We start from the raw sequence: 19,516 nt of genomic DNA on the forward strand, positions 1-19,516 counted from the left end.
ACATCACGTGCTGGCGACGCGGCTGCGTACCCCCTCTTGCCTAACTTTGTCTGCTCATCCTTGCCATTCCCGAATTTCAAGGTCGAGTCACAGTCTTCTGGTTTCCAGCTCTCCGACCTCAATGCTTGACATCTCTGGGGCCTCTTGAGGGGTGCATCTGCTAGTATCTAGCTACGACACTCACGGGGCCGCCATGAGTATCGCACGCCACTATTCCTCCAACGGTGCAATGGAAGGTGGCTCTCTCGGAGATGATGGTTCCAACGCCTACCCACAATATTCCCTGATGGCGACGCTGTGCTTGCTGCCGTTGTCTGCTACCTCACGCCGGTGAGAACGTAGTCGTCGGTCACGACCTCTGTCTTGAGGGCCAAGAACCGATCTGAAGCCTATGCATTGTCTTCGACCCCGCACCATAATATATGGCCTCTTGAAAATCATTTCTCGGAGACGAATCTCCGCTGTAACGAGATGGGAGATCCCACTCTTTATGAGTCACCTTTTGTGGTGAATACCCAGCCCCGTTGCAGCAGTACTCTCTACATAATCTGAGCGTAGACGCTTGTGACTCAGTCTAGTGACTCCACAACGGAACCGCCGTTGGTCGTGAATGCTTGGCTTACTAACGATGACGACATCTAAGTACGCGCTACACAATGCTCTGCCGTTGCCATCACCCTCGTTGGTGCTGGGTGTAGGTCCTCCGACGTCCACTTGGTCGACAATGACGATAAATGACGATATCTTTGCCTTTCTGGAACACCATTGTTCGCCTCTGACAACACTCTCCGCGATAAAACAGGCTTGGCCTCTTCTTGACTCATAACCAGAATCATCGTCTCGGAGGTAGTCAGCGGTAGGCGTCTGCCAGTGTCTGCCTAGGTCTTTCGATTTGACTACTAGAGAGCTGCAGCTGCTTTGTGCGACTTGCTCGCAGAACTCCTTCCCATCATGGGTGGAGCTTGAGTGGCGCAGCTCTATTCTATCAAGTATTACTCTGAGCGTTTGTGGCTACGAGTTCAGTGGACCTTGACTTATACGGCGTGCATCCCCTAGAATGCTCATTGTAACAGAGTAACATTCATTCTGTCTCAGACAAAGAACCGGCTCCGAGAATAGCGAGTCCGAATCCTTTGGCTTGACTCAGATGAGCACCTTCACGTACTCCAAATGGTAGCGGTTTTGCATGAATAGCGCGTACGGAGATTGCAGCGGTATAATAACCCTTCATCTTGTGCTATGGAGGGCACGTCGAATTTTTTTTCCTTCATCTCACATATGGCTCTTTGTCTTATCCAAACTTATGTGCACTGTGGAAGATGATGTAGGGACAGGTCTGTGATTCATCTTGTTTGGCTGCTCTCAGTGATGAGCGTATACGACATCGCATGAACCTGGATCTATTGCTCTGGGATGACTTTCAATGGAAAATTGACTGACTACCTGTTTCCTTGGGATACATGGACAAGAGGCTTCATTTCACTCACTTTTCTCTCTTGTTTGACAGGTTCAAGCGACGTTCAGTGTCGTGGTGGCCATGGTCGTGTAAGTGTCTTGGCTGCACTGGGAATTGATACCTTTCTGATGGCGTCTAAGCTCCAACAATAACCAGACTTCTAATAAATAGATCAAGTTGTTTCTGACCATCGAGTCGAGAGATTGTACCTCCCGTCCATATTTCGCCAGCTGTTTGACTTCCCCATCAATAATCCCATTATGTGCGTCAAGTAAGTGTTCGACTTCCCCGTTCTCCCCGCATCACATCATGCCTTCGCCAAATGAATGGTCGTGCAACACACATTTCGAGAATCCCTTCGAAGACAACGAATTGTTTATTCATCGTGTGCGCCAAATCCTGTCCTACTCCTCCAACCTACGGAAGCTAAGTTGGTGGCTCCGTGGCTGCCTCATCACCGGGTGCGTCCGAACGGTCTTTCTTCCACAACCCTTCATCTACTTACTTATGTTGTCGAACTTGTCCACTACGATATATGCTGGAATACCGTGCGATTCGAATACAGAATACCGAAATGCGTTCAAACTTCAAGTTCACTCTCGGAATTTACAGCTCGGATTAGGCATCTCTCCGCTGCATAAGTTATATCTTTCTTCGGTTCCGACACGCTGAAGTCCTTGCCTTGATTAGCAGTCTCTATTTCCGTTTTTAAGCTTGATGCGGCTACGGTGCTGGTCGCATGACATCATTGTCCGTCTTCTACTATAGCTCAGCATGGTGCGAATGAAGATCCGCCTTCAAGCCTCCTTCGTAGTATAAAAGTCCCTCGTCGTTTCTGATTTCCACAACTTCCACTTTTTCGTCCGAGGTGCGCCATCAGTTCTTCGTATCTTTGTAACCCCCATTTTCTGAGTAATCACGAACGCTTCATCGCTCATTCCAGCGAGATAGTATGCCCGAGCTCTTCCGTCCTGCGACTAGATACGAAGGGTGTGCCACTTGTGGAAAGACGCCAGACCAAGGTGCTGCACTTCGCGTCTGTAGCGGATGTCGTTCTGTCTCCTTCTGTGACAAGGCATGCCAGCGAAAGGGCTGGCGTCAGCACAAGTACGTCGTCATTTTCACGTAGCCGTATCTATATTCTTGATGGTATATATTTATGGTGGCGGATGTTATACGATGATCAGGTCTGTTTGCCGCCGAGCGCAAGAGCACAGGGGAACTGGGCCTCATTCCGCCAAACCCTCGTCTTCCCCACCTGAGCATTGCCTTCTGCGCGATTTCGCTGGTTGTCACAGGGAGACGTTCGCGATCATAACTCACAGTGCCCTCATCTCCTACGCCCTCACCGAACCCGGAGTCTCTCTCGAGACTCTCGACTGCTCCAACCTCTACGTCTACATCACACTCTCTCCCCGCTTAAATCATGACGGTAATCCTGCTCTCGCATTCATCGTACTCAACATCGGCATGTTGCAATTCGACGACGTCAACGTCAAGCTCCGCCAGCGGATCGAGCTCAAGCCCCAGACCGTGAAAGTTATCCACGAGGCTCGAATCGAGAAGTGGGGAACGAAGTTGGCGAAGCGAGGTATTCTCTTGGTCTTGCACGCACCAGATCTCGGAATCACTGTCCGCTACGACACCTATATCAGGGAGACGAAGGGTCCTACGACTCCGGACAGCAAGGATCCGCGGTTCAAATTTGAGATGTACAAAGTTTGTATTGCAGAGGGGCTGGTATTGAAGAGTTCCATCGGAGAGTTGGAGGAGCCGAGAGGGTTTGGGAGGATGGTGAAGGGGAAGGGGAAGGATAAGAATTGGACGTGGGTCCTGGGAGGTCGTGCCCCCGAGTGAAGTTAATCAGATCGTGTACACAGGTCTGCAGGCAGCGCCACTGAGGATTCTTCTTACGGGATATTAGTACCACATACGCGTTTACGATTATTACTTGTGTTTTAGGGCCTGTTCGGTAAAAATGTAGAGCTACGAATACGGGCGACTTATGCATGTGATTGGCTGGAGCCCCCGTATTCGTAACCGGATCTTGCGAAATCGCACCTTATATGGGAATATGTAGCTCTACCGATACCGAAATATGTTTGCCGTTCGTCTCACTGGACTAGAATTATCAGCGTTAATCATACCAAAACAATCTCGGCCTCTTGTAACCACAGAGTACACTCATAAGTCAAAACGGGAGTATGTTGGCCTAATACTGTCATCCTCAAGGGTCAGAGCATGGACCATAATCGCCATTGCGTCTGTGTCTCGGTCCCAGTCATGTCTGCGGATTAAGTAAGTTAGTCTCGTATCAAAGTTCGTTTTTTTTTTTTGACGGATACTGTCGTGTTTCCGAGTATTTTGTAGGACCGATAGATATGAATTACCTATAGCTGTCGAACAGGCGGGAAGTTGACAACGAATGTCGATGAGAGTGAAAGACAGATGGAAATTCAAACCGATCAGAACGCTTACGCGTGACGAACGCGTGGCAACCACGCGAGGTTGAAGATCTGGTTGTAGTCTCAATTCCAAGCGCCGGCGACTTTCTTCGTCTCTGCCTTGTCTCTGCCATACTTGGATGACACAGTGGTCCAGCAGCAGGTTCTGTGATGCTACCAGATGGGCCTCAACAATGGCGTCGTCCAGGTGAGTAATACCCGTCATTGAGTCTTCGCAAGGCTCCTGGTATCGGTATCCTAGGTTCTCGAGAGCTCGTAAGTACACAGCAAAAACTTGTTTCCTAAAAGAACCATGTGTACTCCGGGAGAAGATTATGGTACTACAATTGCATACCTTGGTCTGTGCAGCAGACACTTATCTTCCAAGTATCCTGACCTAAATGCAAGCGGGAAGCTGCACATGAACATCGATGTTGTGTTCCTGTCACAACCTTCGAGGTTTGAGGGCCGCTGCTACCACGAATCATGGGATCGATTTTATAAGTATAAATATCCCAATACCTGTGCAACATTCCTTTCCACCAAACGTCCATGTCCTCCCTCGTCGCTTTCAGCTTCGGATCCTTCGGTGATATACTGTCTCTCATTGGCGTTGCTCGCACAGTCCGGCAGCTGCTGAGCGATAGCCGTGGCGCCTCTTCCGAGTATCAGGACCTTATGCTTGAGTTCGATGCTACGCTCCCTGTCCTGCATCACATCCAAGGTGTCACTTCCCCCTCCACACGCGCCTCTAAGGGAAATCTAGCTGCATCCCTTCCTTCATCGATAAATGTCGAAACTGAACTCAAACTAACTGTCACTAGATCTCGACTGATTTGTATGCGAAGGTCGCGAGGTTTAGAGAGAGCTTGCAGAAGGGAGGGTCGGCCAGTATGATGCGAGATTCGTGGATGAAGGTTGGATGGGGGTTGTTCAGGAAGGAACAGTTGTTGGAGACGAGGAGGAAGCTCAAAGCGGAAAATGATGTGGCCTGACGCTTCTTGGGGTATCAAACTCGTGAGTGTTCTTTCTGACCACTTCCTACGCGAGTGCTCGTTCTCAAGGGATCCTCGAGACCCACATGAATGAACTTGGTTAGTCTCGACATCTGTACCACTTATCCCCCCATCCACATACGTCCTTCCTGTATGGTCCATGCAACATACTGACTCTCAGTACATCTTCGTCTCAGCGTCCGCGGAAGATTTCTTGACTCTCAACAACGATATTAGACTACCTCTCGCCACACGCCTCCACGCTTTCGATATCGGCGTCGCACTAGATGATTCTCTCCACATAGTCGACTGCATCTTGGAGTGGCCCGGCCTGCCCAGCCGCACAACCATGAAGTTCGAGCATCTTGCTGATCTTGTTCACGACGATATCATGACTTGTGTGTTAGCCCTTCAGGGTCGTTTCTCTAGCACGGTGGTGGACGGAGCCGACAAACTCAAGCGTACGTATTCTCGCAGCTCTGAAGAAGTCCAGTTTGGAGGGCTCGGGAAGCTCGAATGGCTGGGGATATCCAGAAAACACCCCGGACGCGGAGACTCTTGCATCACCACAGATACTACAGCTACCATTGCAACAATGTATGCAGCATCTGACTGTGTTCAATGCTAGATGCTCGCGGTTCCACATTCGCGTAGAGGCTCAGTTGGCCTCGGGCTCACTCAAGAGCGTTAGCACCACTGGCCTCCGACGCTCGGGGTGTACCGAAGCTACTTAATAGGAATGTCGGAAGATATGATCATGGAGGCTGAGCAATTGTTCAGGGAGGTGTATTCTAGGCTTTATGAGACTTATGAGATGTTGATGCAGATATGGGAGTTTCAGAAAACGCTTTGGGTACGTGTGCGTGATACTTTTGTGTTCCCGAAGCTCGCAAACGACTAGACTGCCTTGTGTGAGGTCTGCTACGGAGACTAACAAACGACCCCAATCACCGTTTGTCTATAGGGGAGGAGATTCGCGAAAGAACGCAAAGTGTCGCATGGCTAGTGAGGCAAGAAGGGTAAGTTTGAACGGAGTCTAACCATCTGTAGCCTCCTCTTATCGTCCACGACGTCCTAGCGATTTTTCCCTTCACACTCAAGACATACCAATGCTGACCTTCATTATAATATATGGATTCTGCAGAGGATTTCATTCGGCTTCGCACCGCCTCTGCAGTCGAGCTCCCCGCTGTGATCCGATTCGAGCAAGATTCGAGTTCTGTCAATAGCTACAATCAATAAGGTATTGGAAGCTTCACCTTCCATGTCATAGACGATGACTTTTACATCCTGTCCGCGCCGAGTCTTGTTATCTGACTACGAGGAAAAGAAGTTGACATATTCAGGTCGCCGCGTTACCGCCAAGTGCTGCCAGATCCAAATGCTCAGATCCTCGATCCTCCGGGTCAAAGCGCCTTCGACGTCCGCCACATCCCCTCGAGCTCTTCCCTCCTATTTCGCGCTCGCTGTGGTGCCATACATATACCGCCTCCGACCTTGCACTTAAGAGCCTCACATATGTATCCCTGGAGCCCCGCTTGACGTTCATCTGGTGACCGAATTAATACCTGGACCGCTATCGCCAGAGATAAGAACACGATGGACAATATGAGGATCAAACAAATTCACTCCCGAATTTTAGCTCGTCCCCGAGCCACTAGAATCCAGATCCACGATCCAACGGTATGCAATGTGATTGGCTGTTGCTTGGTCTTGTCCCGACGATACCGACTTGCTCAAATAACGGCTTCAGCTGTATATGTATGCGCTTCGCTGTCAGCCTTCCCCGTCCTAAATGCGCTGGGGAGGTTCATATTTGTATTATTTTACGGTCCAGTAGGTACGGTTCCTAGGCCGTTGACGGTCACGAGCATCAAGCTACGACTATAATTACGCGCGCTCACCACGTATCCGTTCTTTTGGTTCTCCACCTCTAACCATCACCCCCTCCAGTTGAACTAACTCTCTAAGCTTGCGGTTCGTGCTTATTCCGCCGGCGGCGGCACTTTCCTCTCTGGTTTCAACTGGCTGGATAACCCACTACGACGTGAGGGACTCAGCACGTACTTGACTGCCAGAGGTGGTCTCATACATCAGGCCAATCATTATGGCGTTCGAGTATACCCTGGAAAAGCAAAACCTCGCGTACGTGCAACTTCAGCTTCAAAGTCTAATCTATTAGCCCATTCAATATCAATACTACTTATTTACTTGTTGTGGTGTTTTTCTTCGCCCGCTATCGCTGCTCGCTGGTTGAAGCAATCATCTATGGGCCATATCCTCCGCAGTGGGTGCCGGCCTCTGCTTTCTGGTTCTCTTTCTTGCTGGGCTTGTGTGGATGCACCAGCCATCACGACATCACCTAGACAGAGTGAGCTTTAGGATCGTTATGTTAGCACTCGTGGGGAAGTGAGCTTTACTCTCTTATATCTCTTTCAGTTTCGTGCTTTTTATCCTCTTGGTTGTTGTCACTATGGATACTTATAAAAGGGTTCATTTTCGCTTATGTGGCGAATCGATTACGGGATTTGCTTTCATGAAGCTTGTTCTATGCCATTGCGAGTGCTATCGGGGGCCAGTTGACAGGTCCAAGTTTTGGATGTGGGTTCTCGGTCTTCATTCTGCAGGTTGGTCGTCGATCTAATGTCTCCGTTATCCACCTTCTGATTCCGTATTGCAGCTCACGCTACAGTTCTCGAACTTCTTGTTCTTCTCCATTGCTCTTAATCTTCAGTACGTCCACCTGTATCCAGAGCTCATCTTTATCCGACTTCCACCCAATTCGTACTCCCGACTGCGAAGTGATGTTCCGCAGTGAAAATGGCTAATTCTGACACTGTGCTCAACCGCGTCTCGTTATCATCGCAGGCTTGTTGTAGTCCACGGTGTCGACGGTCGTAAGATGAAGAAATACTACGTCATCGGATCTACGTTCATGTCCACTGCACTCACCGTCCCGGCGTACGCTGCGGGTCAATACGGGTGCGTGATATTGATCCTTGAAATTCTTCGTATGCTTAGCGCCTGTTTGCACCGTCCTCTGTGATTTCAGGTGGGACCCGCTTGAGTCAGTATGCTGGTATACGAGCGGTGATATGTCACAGCGATTGGCGTGGCAGGTTCGTACTCTCAACTCCGTTTATCTTCTTTTGTTCATCTCCATCCCACTCGGCCATTTTTTCCCTCCCAGGTCAGCACGCAAATGCTCTGGACGGGCTTAACAGTACTCGGCGAAGTCGTAACCTCAATAGCGGTGACAACCTTTATGGTTAGGCATTATGTACGTGCATGGTCCGATGACTCTTCCCTTCCACTTCCGCCCTATCTCGACACCCGCCCCTATGTCATTCGGAGTATGACCTTTCTCGTCTCACTTTTTCCAATGTGGTAACACTTTAAATGACGTCCAGATCCGCCAGAAACGAATCTTCACGAACAGTCAGGAGTCCTCCTCCTCTCAAGGACAAAGCCGATCTCAAACTGGTGGGATAACGACGTACAATTCCCCTCAGATCATCCACGCGAACAGTTTCAAGACCATCATTGCCCGCGTCTGTACGTTGCTATTCTCCCTCTCTTCCACCACGTTTTTGAGTGTTTCCTTTGAATATTTGAACGGCCTTGTTGATTATTCCGATTTTGAATGCATTGACCTTTCTGTGCGACAGCGCTTTATCCTATGGCTTCCATACTTGTCAACGCGCTCACTATCATGACGTCTCTGCATTCGACGATCAGTCAGGGGATCAAGACACAGACAGTGAGTCTTCTTCTTACCCCATGTCGCGATCTCGTCTCGAGACAACGCACCCTTGTCCAAACGGAAATCACATCCAGCTCATGTTCAATCTTCCAGGACTTCGACATCATGGCTCTCAGTAAGCTCCGTCTAGTCACTTATTATCTATGCATGCACTAACCTCACGCATGTCAATAAGGCGACTTCCTCTACGGCGGTAGAGCTATCGTCTACGCGCTCCTCGCCGCTACCGATCCCGTGCGTTTTCCGCTTCTTCGTGTCTACGTCCATTTGTCTTGTATCCATCCATTTACGCTATATCTTACTATGTTCTTTATCCTATCGTCCTGGTCATCTCTATTTCTCATTGATTTGACTCGCGTTATTCATAGGCGCTTATCCGAGGCCTCACATCCCTCCTCCTACATACCCTCCCCCTATCGTGGCTTACTTTCTTCGGTCGCCAACCCCGTACAGACTCTCAGCACTCCTCCGTTCACTTCGCCACCTTCAGCAAGTCAAGTTTCAGCCGTCAACGTGGCCAGACGAACACAATAGGGGGCAGAGGTGCCGGTGCCGGGGGTGGGTCTGAGGGCATGGTGGTCACAATTGAGCTGGAGACCGTCAGGGAGCCTGACTATGCCGTTGGGCTAGAAACAAGGGAAGCAATGGGCCCGGATAAGAAGGGTGCGAGTCGGGTGCGAGACGACATCGAGCAGGAAGAAGAGGAGAGCAGGAAGGCGACCGATACCAAAATCCGGGATCTTGAGGAGTCGGATACGGGTTTCAGGGACGGGTCGATACTACCTTCGTCAAGAGCAGTGATTGATGTCGATGGTCTGCCTGCATTTGGAGGGCCAGTGGGATCAGGGAGAAGGGTTAGCTTGGACGGTCAGGGGGTCGAAGACGATGAGGGTAGAGGCAGGCAGCGAAGGTCTTGGGACGCGGGTGCAGCTATGAGGAGAAGACATAGAGAGGCGATGAGGCGGGAGGAAGAGGATGCATTTGGGAGGCAACTTTGACTGTCTTTTCGTGTTTGTAGAGCTATGCACTGATTTATGAATTACACATGACCCACTTTGAGCTTTGATCATGGGTGTCGACGTCTTGCTGTTGACATGAGACTTCTGAGCGGAAACCGTGGAGGGATATATCTCGTACCCAATGTTCACTGTAATCCGTTCGATTAGCGAAGTATGTATACTATATGCTAGGTACACAATATATGACGCAAGTCTAATCGCAAAAGATAACAGTACTCAAATCCATTCAGAGGAAAGGATAACGGCCCAGCTGCTGAATGCTACCGACCAATTTGATTCAGCCTGCTAACCCATGATAGCCTATAGACAGACATGCCGTGGAGGAGACCTTACGTGCACACATCATCGTACGAAATGCACGGGTTGGGGTAGAAGCCGGAGAAGAGAATTGACAATGTAATAGCTGAAGCCCAGGGCCGAGACGCATGGTGCTTTACGATGGCTGAATGACAGTCGCCTTTTGAAGCGAAGCTGCAGTCTGAACCAACACTCTCCCGTTCATCGTCGCGCCCGTAATGAGAGTGGCAGACGTCGCACCAAGCAAGACGCCCTCGAAATGGGAGTCGCCGCCGAGCGTGACGGCTCCTATCAACGTCAAAAGTATTAGTCTAGTCTTTCGACAACAATGGCACAGGCTATGGGAATTCCAGAGATTAGACATACCCGATACAACCCAGACAATATTGCTCGCGAGCGCGCCTCCAGCCAAAATTATTCTGACGCCCACGGCCGAGGAGAGGCCTCCAGAGATCTGGAATATCCACGCTATGAGCCACATAACGTCAACGTCGGTTCAAACACGACTATTAAAACCAAAGGAAGAGAGAACAATCCATGATTTACTATCGGATGCGGTACCAGATATAGTAAGTGTGGAGGGGATAGAGACGCTGGTGGTCCACTTGTATAGGCCAGGGCTGAGCGTTAATCCACCAATTTTACCTGTGTAGATACGGAGGGGTTAGTGACCCACTTTTTCTGTTGTGAATACACTTATAGACGTGGACTCACCGCTCGAGAGGTTTATAAAGTCGGGATTCACCCGGCCTGCAGCATCAACGAAAGCTGTCTCCATGTTCGAGACTGCTGTGGTCAGTTGGCCTGGGGTTGGCGGTGTAAAATCCGCAGCGAGAAGCTCTCCAATAACTTGAGTCGAAGTGGCAAATGTTCCAATCTTTGTGAGTGCGAAGCCCGTGAGGAAACTTGATGCCGAGGGGCTCACGCCGACGTTTCCATCTAGGAACCAAATACCATGGTCCGTGAGCCTTAGAGATAGACACCATAGAGGAGAATTAAACACCAATTGATGATGGAGGCACGGTGGACACTGCTGCTTTCGCGAGGATGGCAAACGTTCCCGCACTGCCGAGCGGCACAGCGGCGGGGCCTGCCGCTAGCACAACGGTAACAAACTGAGGGAGAATAACGGGCACGGTCAGACATAGAAGTGAAGAGTGGGAAACAAAAATACGTACCACGAAAAGGATAGCAGAAAGAATCTTCATTTGGAAACTGTGGGAGGAAGGAAGTGCTGCGATTGAGGAGGGGGTGAAGAAATTAGACGATACATACTTCCACTTTATACGTTATGGAACGTATCATAATGGTTTTCTTTCGATGACGAATGTGATGCCAAAGGCAAGTGGTTCCTGTGAATGGTGTCATACATACCGCGTTTCGTTCCGATACTGGGTTGAAAATACATAGCCGCTCGAAAGTGAACAAGTCCGTAGGAGCAAAGAGCAGATAAAGGGGCTTACCGTGTACACGAAAATAACGGAGAAGAGGAAGGACGAGATTATATCTCTTCTGCATTTTGCTATCAATGTTCCGAAGAGTACCCGCGAGCCAAGAGAAATACGGTAGCATGAATGATTGTGTAGGGCACCAGTTTCATTCGCGTCATGGACTCTGTATATTCATCGAGCGATCTCGGTAGTTCGGAGAACGCACAGAAAGGAATCCATACCACACCACTAGACCCCACCGGTGATGAATGACAACATCCTTCTGAACAGATTGTTCACGAGTGGTGTAGTAGCATGATCAGAACTGCAAGATCCGAGGAGAGGAAAGAACGGGAGCTAGACTAGTCTTTATACACCACTATTTTTACAGTACAATTAAGGATCTTTCATGGTGACGGTCCGAAGGTCAGCATGAGGACTGTCTGTGAGAGTGTAGATGGCTGCCAGGCGGACGAGAGGAGGCTCCTGACTCCACGGACGAGGAGTCAATAGATTTGCTTCCGCATGACTTTCTACGCGCCGATCTATACACGAATTTGGCGAAGTTTTTGTTCGACATAGTGGGGACATATGAAATTGTTGGATGCTAGGGCCAAAGGATAAGAGACGAGTCCCAGGGCTGAACGTCGCTTGCGAAGAGTGTGCGTATGTAGCCGTAGAAACAGACATCCGTTGTGTAGCAGCTCGGTTAATATGGCACGCGCCGGCAAGTGTGAGCAGCGACACTCACGTTGAGGGTAAAAAATGTGTGAATTCTGTAGTTGATGACTCGGGACGCTGAGAGGGTGTGACTTATGAGCAAGGCGGCGACAGAGAGCTCGATACATCCCCGGCCACATGGGTTTAGGTCTGTTTAGTGCGCACAGACGGGAATAGGAGAAACAGATGAGGGACGTATTTGTTAAGCCCCAAGGACAGCATTATGAAAGAAGTCGAAGGCATCACCTTTGCTGGTGGTTTCGAATACTGTACCATTTGAATCGGTTCGCCACCCCCTTGTGACTGTGACCGAAAAGTTCAGATTTCGCCACGCCAGCACGCGGCGGAGCCGCGTGACGAACTGGAAATTTCGCCTTTTTTATTCATTTTTGAGCGGTTTTCGAGGGGGTACATGGCGCCGAAGGCGCCCGGTCACGGAAATTTTTTCGCCAGGTGGGCCTCTGTGACCTGTGACCTGTCCAGATTTCGCCCACCAGAGGGAGGTCTGTGACCGTGACATGGCGAACCGATTCAAATGGTACAGTAAGACGAAGCAAAGACAGACTCGTGAGTCTCTTTGGTCGGAGTCTGTCGGAGCGGGGCTGACCTTCGGATGTAGCCGCCTATGTAGATATCGACGCCACCGGGTTTCCTTCATCATGCACAGCGCCGGATCCAGTTGTCTGCACGCTTTGAACTCGTCCGGACAAAGGCAATATATGTGCTGTGACGGCAGAATTTAATCATGATTCATTTCTGCGACGCAGAAAAGAGGATCCTGTGCTATGATGTACAGAAGGCCTCTAAGGGTCGGAGCACATGCGGTGAGAGCGTCCTCATGACTCGTCCATACCGAAATCTCGCTGTGAAGGCTCATCTCATGCACCCTTTGCTATACTTTGCTTTTTTCCTCCAAAAATCTGATATTGATTAAAACCCTCTTTATTAGGAGTCTCGTATGTACTTATCCAGAAGTACTATGAGGCGATTTGAACCTCACCAACAATGAGAACACAATGTATACATTTAGATTCGATAATCAGACCACAAACGCACATTCTACGCAGACGCTGCCGGCGTTGACCAGTCCGCACCCTCCCAGTAGTGCCCAAGATACTCTTCCACGGTGAGCGGACGAAGATGAGGGAGCTTCCTGTTTAGCGTAGGCTCCACATATAAATGGCCAGCTACAATAGACTTGGAGACCTAATTGGACACAATCGTCAATTAAGAAAGAACGGTAGACGAGATGAAAATGATTTCTGTACCTCAGAAACAAACTTGTTCTCCAATAGCTTCTCTGCTCTCTCTCCACCCCCCTCCTTCAGATACGTCCTCGTCAACTTCTTCCCGGTAATCTTGTCCACAACATCCACCACCTCATCAAACGTCTTCGCCTCTCCAGAAATCCCGCTCACCTCTTCCCACGTCTCCAGGTCCAGACTCGCGGCGACGAATTTCGCTGTGTCCTGTGCGGAGGTGAACGTGACCTTGGTTGTGCCGTCTCCAGGAATGTCTGCTGTGCCGGCGCGAGCGTCTATGAACAAGTTTCCTTGAGTGAAGTGCGAGAGAGCCTCTTTCTCGGAGGGGAGGTTGGATCCTCCCGCGAAAAGGTTGATGAACATGCTACATCACAGTCCAGTATGGGTCAGCCATTGCCGAAGTGTGCCGGATCTCAAAGTAGGGTATATGTCACTGAATGGAGGCTTTGCAAAAATGGGGATTACCCAGGGATGAACCGTGTGACTTCGAGCCCGGACTGTTTCGCAGCATCCCAAACTTCGAGCTTCGGGTGATTGAAGAAAAATCCAGTATTATCCTATTGATACCCGAGACATGGAGCGCATCAGCATCTTCCCCGTAACGAGAGATCACACACCAATAAAGCGATACGCAAAAGCTCACCCTAGCTCCCCATTCCGAAGGTGCGAACCTTTTCACGCCTGCCTCTTTCGCGGCGTTGAGAAGTGCGACCTGACTTCCGACTGCCTCTTTAGCATCAGCGGTGTACAGAGTCACAATCACGGTGTGGACATCCCGAAGTGCGGAAACGAGACTAGAGTGGTCAGAGTAGTCGACTACGCGGATTTCGACTTTCGAGTCACTGGACTTGGTCGACCGGGAGAGGATGACTGGAGTATGCTTTCCCGTCTTCAGGATGCTGAGATTATTTATCCAATTCATCCGTATCAAATCTCATGCAGTACATGGTAGGATGAAAGTATTATGAGTGACCTACGCTTCGACGATGTTCGCGCCAATGTGGCCTGATCCACCGGCAACGGCAACTTTGACCATAGTTTTCGCTGGGCGGTTAAATGTACTGGGAGTATAGGTGGAACGAGAGTTAGAGAGTGAATACGAAGGGCATACCGCTTCTTTAAATAACCTTACCTCGGGCGCAAATCTGGCTCCAAAGCATTAGTGGTGCGATCCTCGACGCAAATGGACCAACATGATGATATCCATCAGCTACATATCGCCGCTTACTCATGTCCTATTACCAAATAAATAGTCTGAGTATACGGACAGCAGTTCGTACTGACGACGGAGTGCTATGGATCTGGAGACAGCTTTGCAGTGACATTAGTGATGTGCGTACAAGTAGTATGATATGACGACTCCAAGTTGCGCCGTGCAAGCCAGCTCACAATGGTCCACGATGGAGAGCAAAATGGTTGTTCCATCGGCGGAATGTGTGGTCTTCACAAAGAGCTTCACAAGTTCCTGGTCCCTTTAGCCTTAGGGGACAAGGTCTGTTAACTTAGGAGACTTTCGCGTCAAACAGCCAGATATAGTTAGTCTCTCTCCTGCCGGCACCCTCCGTCGCGTCCAGAATGACCGACCTCCTCCACCCTCTCGTTGTCTCGAGCTCATAAATAAGGCCGATGTTCGCCCATTCCTAATACAGCCCTACTTGCTGTATCTGTATAACTCGATCATAGAAGCGGCAAACGTCTGTGGATCGCCCCGGCAAGGAAGGTTGGCCGGGTGGTCCACAGACGTTTGCATCTTCGTTACAGCTGGCGGTGTGGCACGAAATCAGTATATATAGTCAATATTGCATGTTTCCGTGCCAAATTATATGTAGGATATAGCCCGATCTACATCAGGAGAGGCATGCTCTTGAAGTAGAGTATTTCCTTCCCTCGGGCCCCCAGGACACAGAGAAGGTTTTTTGGTACGCGGGGCGGAGCGTGGCGGAGCCCTGCGCGAGTTTATCGTCAGACTAACATCCAATGGCCAACAATATATTTTCTGTTACTGATGGCTAAAGGGACCAGGGTAGGGCCCGAAAGGGCAGTGCATCAGGCGGAAGGAGAAAATAAAACAAGAACAGAGATACGAGGTAAGCCAGAACGCATCAGGCAGAAGGAGAAAATAAAACAAGCACAGAGATACGAGGTAAGCCAGAACGCATTTTACTTGGATTATGTATTCACAAGCAAAGGCTGCGTACCCGCTCTCATGTGCGATGATGCAAGGCAAGGGGCGCAGGGGGATGTCTTCAACGAATCGAATTGGGAGAAAAGAGTTCCATCGATGTACCTCTGCGTTATGAGTGCGGGCGGGGTTGGCATCAAAATAAAACCCGAGTATACAAGGGGACACGAGTAGTCTTATAGGAGGGGGATAAACGAGTCGTGACCAGACAAATTATCTACAAAACAAAAAGGTTGCAAGAGAGTCCTAATCCACCGAACGAAAGCACGTTGTTCCTCTGTTAGATACAGGAGCGACGCGCGCCAAATCCGTCCCGCCATCTCGCATGAACGACATGTAAAAAATCAATACTGTCAAGTATATTTATTGGACATCTCCGGACTCGAACCGGACTCCCCTCACGGACCTCACTCCCTTTCACGTAGAAGAAGAAAGAGGTCGTACGAGTGTGATGAGCCTGCTACACCATATGCCCGTACCAACATACGGAATTATAGCGCCTAAGCACGTTATAGACGGAGGGAAGCCTGGGCGAGAGGATATGTATCCGACAAAGGAACGGAAGGCACTGCTCGGGAGACAAAGCAACGTCCAAGTAGAGACCAGGAGGCCAATTCCAGAGAAACGCGTGCCACATCCATCCCGCCATTTCGTATCAACAGCATATAAAAAGAACCTCTATTCTTCAAATTGATTGGACATATCCGGACTCGAACCGGACTCCCATCAAAGACCACACTCCCTTTCATATAGAAAGGGAAAGGGATCGTGTAGGAGTGATGGTCCAAATACACCATTTGCCCGCGCTAAGAGAAGAAAGTGCCCTCGGTTTGTGAGCATTTCATCGACAAGAAATATCGAAGATCCAACCAAGGAACAAAGCACGTTTGTCGGACGACAAAGGAACATGCAATGGATGGACGTATTCCGCCATGTTTATCCCGCCATCTTGCATGAATGACATGTAAAAATGTATTGGCCACCTGCATTGGACATCTCCGGACTCGAACCGGACTCCTCACATGGACCTCACTCCCTTTAACGTAGAAAGGGAAAGAGATGATGCAGGTGTGATGATCCAAATAGACCATATGCCCGTACTGAGTCAAGAAAGGAATTGGCCCAGTACCGGGCGACCACCAACAAAAGGGAACGGAGCGCACTTTTCGGGAGACAAAGCAACACCCAAGTAGAGACCAGAAGGCGGATTCCAGAAAGCGCGTGCCACAGTCATCCCGTCATCTTGCATGAATGACATGTAAAAAAACGGATGAATTCATCGCCCTTTCATTAGGGAGGTTGAAATCGGCAATTCCCGGAACTCGTTTCAAAACCGAAACTTGGGTTTCCTCTTCAACATGTCCTCAAACAAATGTGAGAAAATATAGGAATATAGCTTGATAGCTACGCATCTGAAGTGTACAAAAAAAACGTAACATCTGTTGTAAGCAGCACTCAAAAACACGAGTTTCGGTTTTGTGCCGAGTTCCGATTTCAACTTCTCTATTGGGCATATCCGGACTCGAACCGGACTTCTCTCGCAAGCATGACCAACGCGTCAGATGAAGACATGAGCGAGTGTGATGAACCGCCTACACCATATGCCGGTACTGAAGGCAGAAAGGAGTCTTGGTTTGTGAGCATGTCACCGACAAAGGGCGACGAAGATCCAAAAAAGAACGTCCCAATGGACGTATGTATGCCTCCATAGGCATCATGCCATTTCGCATGAGCGACATGTAAAAAATGCGCAACCAGAATCCCGTTACATTGGTCATATCCGGACTCGAACCGGACTCTCTCGCAAGAATGACTGGTGAGTTAGATGAACACACTGAGCGCGAGTGTGATGAACCGTATACACCATATGCCCGTACCGAGGGAAGGAACGGTCTTGCTTTAAGACCATATCGTCAACAAAGGGTGACCACATTCCGACGACGGAATGAACCGCCCTCGTCGGGAGACAAAGCAACGTTCAAGGCGAGATCAGCCAGTGCCCGTGGAGGCATGCCTCCATAGTCATCCCGCCATTTCGCATAAACGACATGTAAAAAAAAGTGTGATCTGTACCCTCACATTGGACATATCCGGACTCGAACCGGACTTCCCTCGCAGGCCTCATTTCCTTTCACTTGGAGAGGGATACGGATAATGCAGGTGTGACGGTCCGAATATACCATATGCCCATACTGAAGGGAGAATAAGATCTTGGTTTGTGAGGACGACCGAAGCCGTCGTCGAGACAAAAGAACCTTCGTATAACAAACGTATGCCTCTATAATCATCTCGGCCATCTGGCATGAACGTCATGCAAAAAGCAGGCCGAAATTGAGGCGCTGTTTATTGAACACATCCAGACTCGAACCGGACTCCCAACACAAACTTCATTCCCTTTCATAGAGAGAGAGGAAAGAGATCGTGCGGGCGTGACGATCCAGATACACCATATGCCCGTACTGAAGGCACCCAGGTGTCTTTCTTTGTGAGCATGTCACCGAGGTCCGACGAAGGGGAATGTCCAACAGATGAACGGAGCGAGCTTGCTGCGAGACAAAGCAAAGCCCAAGTAGAAACAAGGCAAGTAGAGAGGAGCCACGCGTGTCGCATGAACGACATATAAAAAATCAATCGTGTCAATTATATTTAGCGGGCATCCGGACTCGAACCGGACTCACCTCACAGACTTCACTCCCTTTCACGCAGAAAGGGAAAGGGACCATGCGAGTGTGATGGTCAAAATACACCATATGCCCGTACTGAAGGCACCCAGGTGTCTTTCTTTGTGAGCATGTCATCGACGAGGAGTGACGAAGATCCAACAAAGAACCGAAGCACGACAAAGCAAAGCCTTGATAAAGACGACTGCACTTAGACTAGTTCGATTATCAGAAGAGAGCGTACATACCCCATCCCGCCCTCTCGCATGGAAACCAAACCAAGTGAAAAAAAGGGTACGGTTACGTTCCCATCCATTGGACTCGAACCGGACCCATCTCGCATCTCGCGAGAATGAACAACGGATCGGATGAAGACATTGAGCGAGCGTGCTGAACCTGTTACACCACACCATATGCCCGTAGAGGTACAGGGGAAGGAACGATGTTGCTTTACTGTAAGACCATATTGTATTGTCAACAAATGACAAAGAGTGACGGAGATCCAATGGAGGGAACGAAGCGAGACAAAGCAATGCCCGAGTAGAAACCAGGAAGCCAGTCAGTTCCCATGGACACATCTCGTCATCTCGCATGAACAGCCAGTTAAAAATGGGCATGAGATGTTTTCAGTTGGACATATCCGGACTCGAACCGGACCCTCTCGCAAGAATTTAAAGAGTACTAGTCTTTCTGATGCTCGAACTATATATTGTGCGAGCGTGCTGGGCCTGTTACACCATATGTCCTTGATGCTATTGCATATCAAAGCAAAGCAATGGAAGGGCACGAGATGCGCTAAAGGCCACCGAAAGAAGACAAGACGAAAGAGAGACTAACGAAGAAAGGGGTGTGGTACGTACCCTCGTGAGTTTCGTTGATTGCGCCGCGTCTGACGATGGCATCGTAGACATCGAAGTGCGCGACTTGGTGCGGATGCAGATGACGTCTGCGAAAGAGGGACACTGGCGTTGGGTCACAGTCAGAATCGATAGGTGTGGAAGGAAAAAAGGAGAAGTGAGAAAAGCCGAAGCCGAACGGGAGAAGAGAAGAGACGACACGGTCTACGCATGCGTGCATACATGCATACATCCTCCTTCCTCCCCTCGCAACCTCTCCCTATCTCAGGCACGGTCCGGTCCACTCATCACCTCACGACCCTGCACTATCCACTACTTGATCCTCCACATTCCTCCACCCTTAGAGTATATGTATATTCATCGCAACATCCCCCCCCCCCCNCNCNCNCNCNCNCNCNCNCACACACACACACACACACACACACACACAC

At 49.7% G+C, this 19,516-nt stretch overlaps 4 protein-coding genes and 2 pseudogenes across 6 annotated transcripts; 2 read left to right on the top strand and 4 right to left on the bottom strand.

Moving 5' to 3' along the window:
• Window positions 1-2,408: 2,408 nt before the first annotated feature.
• Window positions 2,409-3,313, top strand: STEHIDRAFT_107366 (uncharacterized protein; the record flags this gene model as incomplete). Its single annotated transcript, XM_007299467.1, has 2 exons — window positions 2,409-2,563; window positions 2,644-3,313. 2 exons carry the CDS (start codon window positions 2,409-2,411, stop codon window positions 3,311-3,313), a joined length of 825 nt encoding a protein of 274 aa, XP_007299529.1.
• A 3,534-nt stretch (window positions 3,314-6,847) lies between these two features.
• Window positions 6,848-9,703, top strand: STEHIDRAFT_117914 (uncharacterized protein). The gene is made up of 12 exons (XM_007299468.1): window positions 6,848-7,040; window positions 7,155-7,304; window positions 7,438-7,522; window positions 7,576-7,628; window positions 7,764-7,877; window positions 7,948-8,014; window positions 8,086-8,175; window positions 8,306-8,450; window positions 8,564-8,655; window positions 8,752-8,773; window positions 8,834-8,892; window positions 9,027-9,703. The coding sequence occupies exons 1-12, from the start codon at window positions 7,003-7,005 to the stop codon at window positions 9,654-9,656; spliced, it is 1,545 nt and encodes a 514-aa protein (XP_007299530.1). The 5' UTR covers window positions 6,848-7,002; the 3' UTR covers window positions 9,657-9,703.
• Window positions 9,704-10,110: 407 nt separating this feature from the next.
• On the bottom strand, window positions 10,111-11,182 carry STEHIDRAFT_152305 (antifreeze protein; the record flags this gene model as incomplete). The annotated part of the gene is made up of 6 exons (XM_007299469.1): window positions 10,111-10,262; window positions 10,341-10,442; window positions 10,521-10,619; window positions 10,689-10,913; window positions 10,978-11,089; window positions 11,153-11,182. 6 exons carry the CDS (start codon window positions 11,180-11,182, stop codon window positions 10,111-10,113), a joined length of 720 nt encoding a protein of 239 aa, XP_007299531.1.
• Window positions 11,183-13,044: 1,862 nt separating this feature from the next.
• STEHIDRAFT_90430 (NAD-P-binding protein) lies at window positions 13,045-14,448 on the bottom strand. The gene is made up of 5 exons (XM_007299426.1): window positions 14,364-14,448; window positions 14,030-14,285; window positions 13,852-13,943; window positions 13,393-13,750; window positions 13,045-13,330 (listed from the first exon to the last, which is right to left on the bottom strand). The coding sequence occupies exons 1-5, from the start codon at window positions 14,420-14,422 to the stop codon at window positions 13,184-13,186; spliced, it is 912 nt and encodes a 303-aa protein (XP_007299488.1). The 5' UTR covers window positions 14,423-14,448; the 3' UTR covers window positions 13,045-13,183.
• A 2,627-nt stretch (window positions 14,449-17,075) lies between these two features.
• On the bottom strand, window positions 17,076-17,175 carry STEHIDRAFT_t80 (annotated as a pseudogene). The gene has a single exon. The product of its transcript is annotated as a tRNA-OTHER (tRNA).
• A 1,684-nt stretch (window positions 17,176-18,859) lies between these two features.
• Window positions 18,860-18,974, bottom strand: STEHIDRAFT_t79 (annotated as a pseudogene). The gene has a single exon. The product of its transcript is annotated as a tRNA-OTHER (tRNA).
• Between the last annotated feature and the right edge of the window lie 542 nt (window positions 18,975-19,516).

Source organism: Stereum hirsutum (assembly GCF_000264905.1).
Source record: "Stereum hirsutum FP-91666 SS1 unplaced genomic scaffold STEHIscaffold_2, whole genome shotgun sequence".
In the NCBI taxonomy this organism is placed as follows: Eukaryota; Fungi; Basidiomycota; class Agaricomycetes; order Russulales; family Stereaceae; genus Stereum; species Stereum hirsutum.